The sequence below is a fragment of the Cystoisospora suis genome, assembly GCF_002600585.1.
Source record: "Cystoisospora suis strain Wien I chromosome Unknown contig_2018, whole genome shotgun sequence".
NCBI classification, from domain to species: Eukaryota; Apicomplexa; class Conoidasida; order Eucoccidiorida; family Sarcocystidae; genus Cystoisospora; species Cystoisospora suis.
The window spans coordinates 18028-18538 of NW_027154817.1; the positions used below are offsets into that span (position 1 = coordinate 18028).

At 49.3% G+C, this 511-nt stretch overlaps 1 protein-coding gene across 1 annotated transcript; it reads left to right on the top strand.

The window, feature by feature from the left end:
• CSUI_004350 (uncharacterized protein) lies at positions 1–463 on the top strand (the record flags this gene model as incomplete). Its single annotated transcript, XM_068064542.1, has 1 exon — positions 1–463. A coding segment is annotated over exon 1 (192 nt), but the record flags the coding sequence as incomplete, so codon positions are not given.
• Between the last annotated feature and the right edge of the window lie 48 nt (positions 464–511).

Sequence of the window (511 nt, forward strand, 5' to 3'; positions counted from 1 at the left end):
GAACTGCGTGCGGTGTATATACAGACACGCAACGTCTGGTGTACATCGATCACTACTTGTGGTGACCATGCACCCAAAGTACACGCGGTATGCATGCACTCCAAAAGGACGTGTGGTGTACGGTCGAACTACGTGTGGTGTATATACACCCGAACTGTCTGAGTGAACGTACACTCGAACTGCCTGCGGTGTACATACAGCCACGCAGCGTCTGATGTACATGGATTCAGTACTTGTGGTGACCATACATTCGAAGTCCACGCGGTACGAATGCACTCCAAAAGTAGGTGTGGTGTACAAACACTCGAGTGTACGGTGTGCATCCACGCAAAGTGCATGGGGTGTATGCCTGCCCAAAGTGCGTGGAGTGTACTTACACTAAAGCACTCAAAGTGCACATACGCTAAAGTACGTGTGGGGGTGTACAAACACTCGAAAGTATGTATTGTGTACATGTGCTCAAAGTAATGGGGTGTGCATACACTCGAAGTCCATGCAGTGTACGTACACT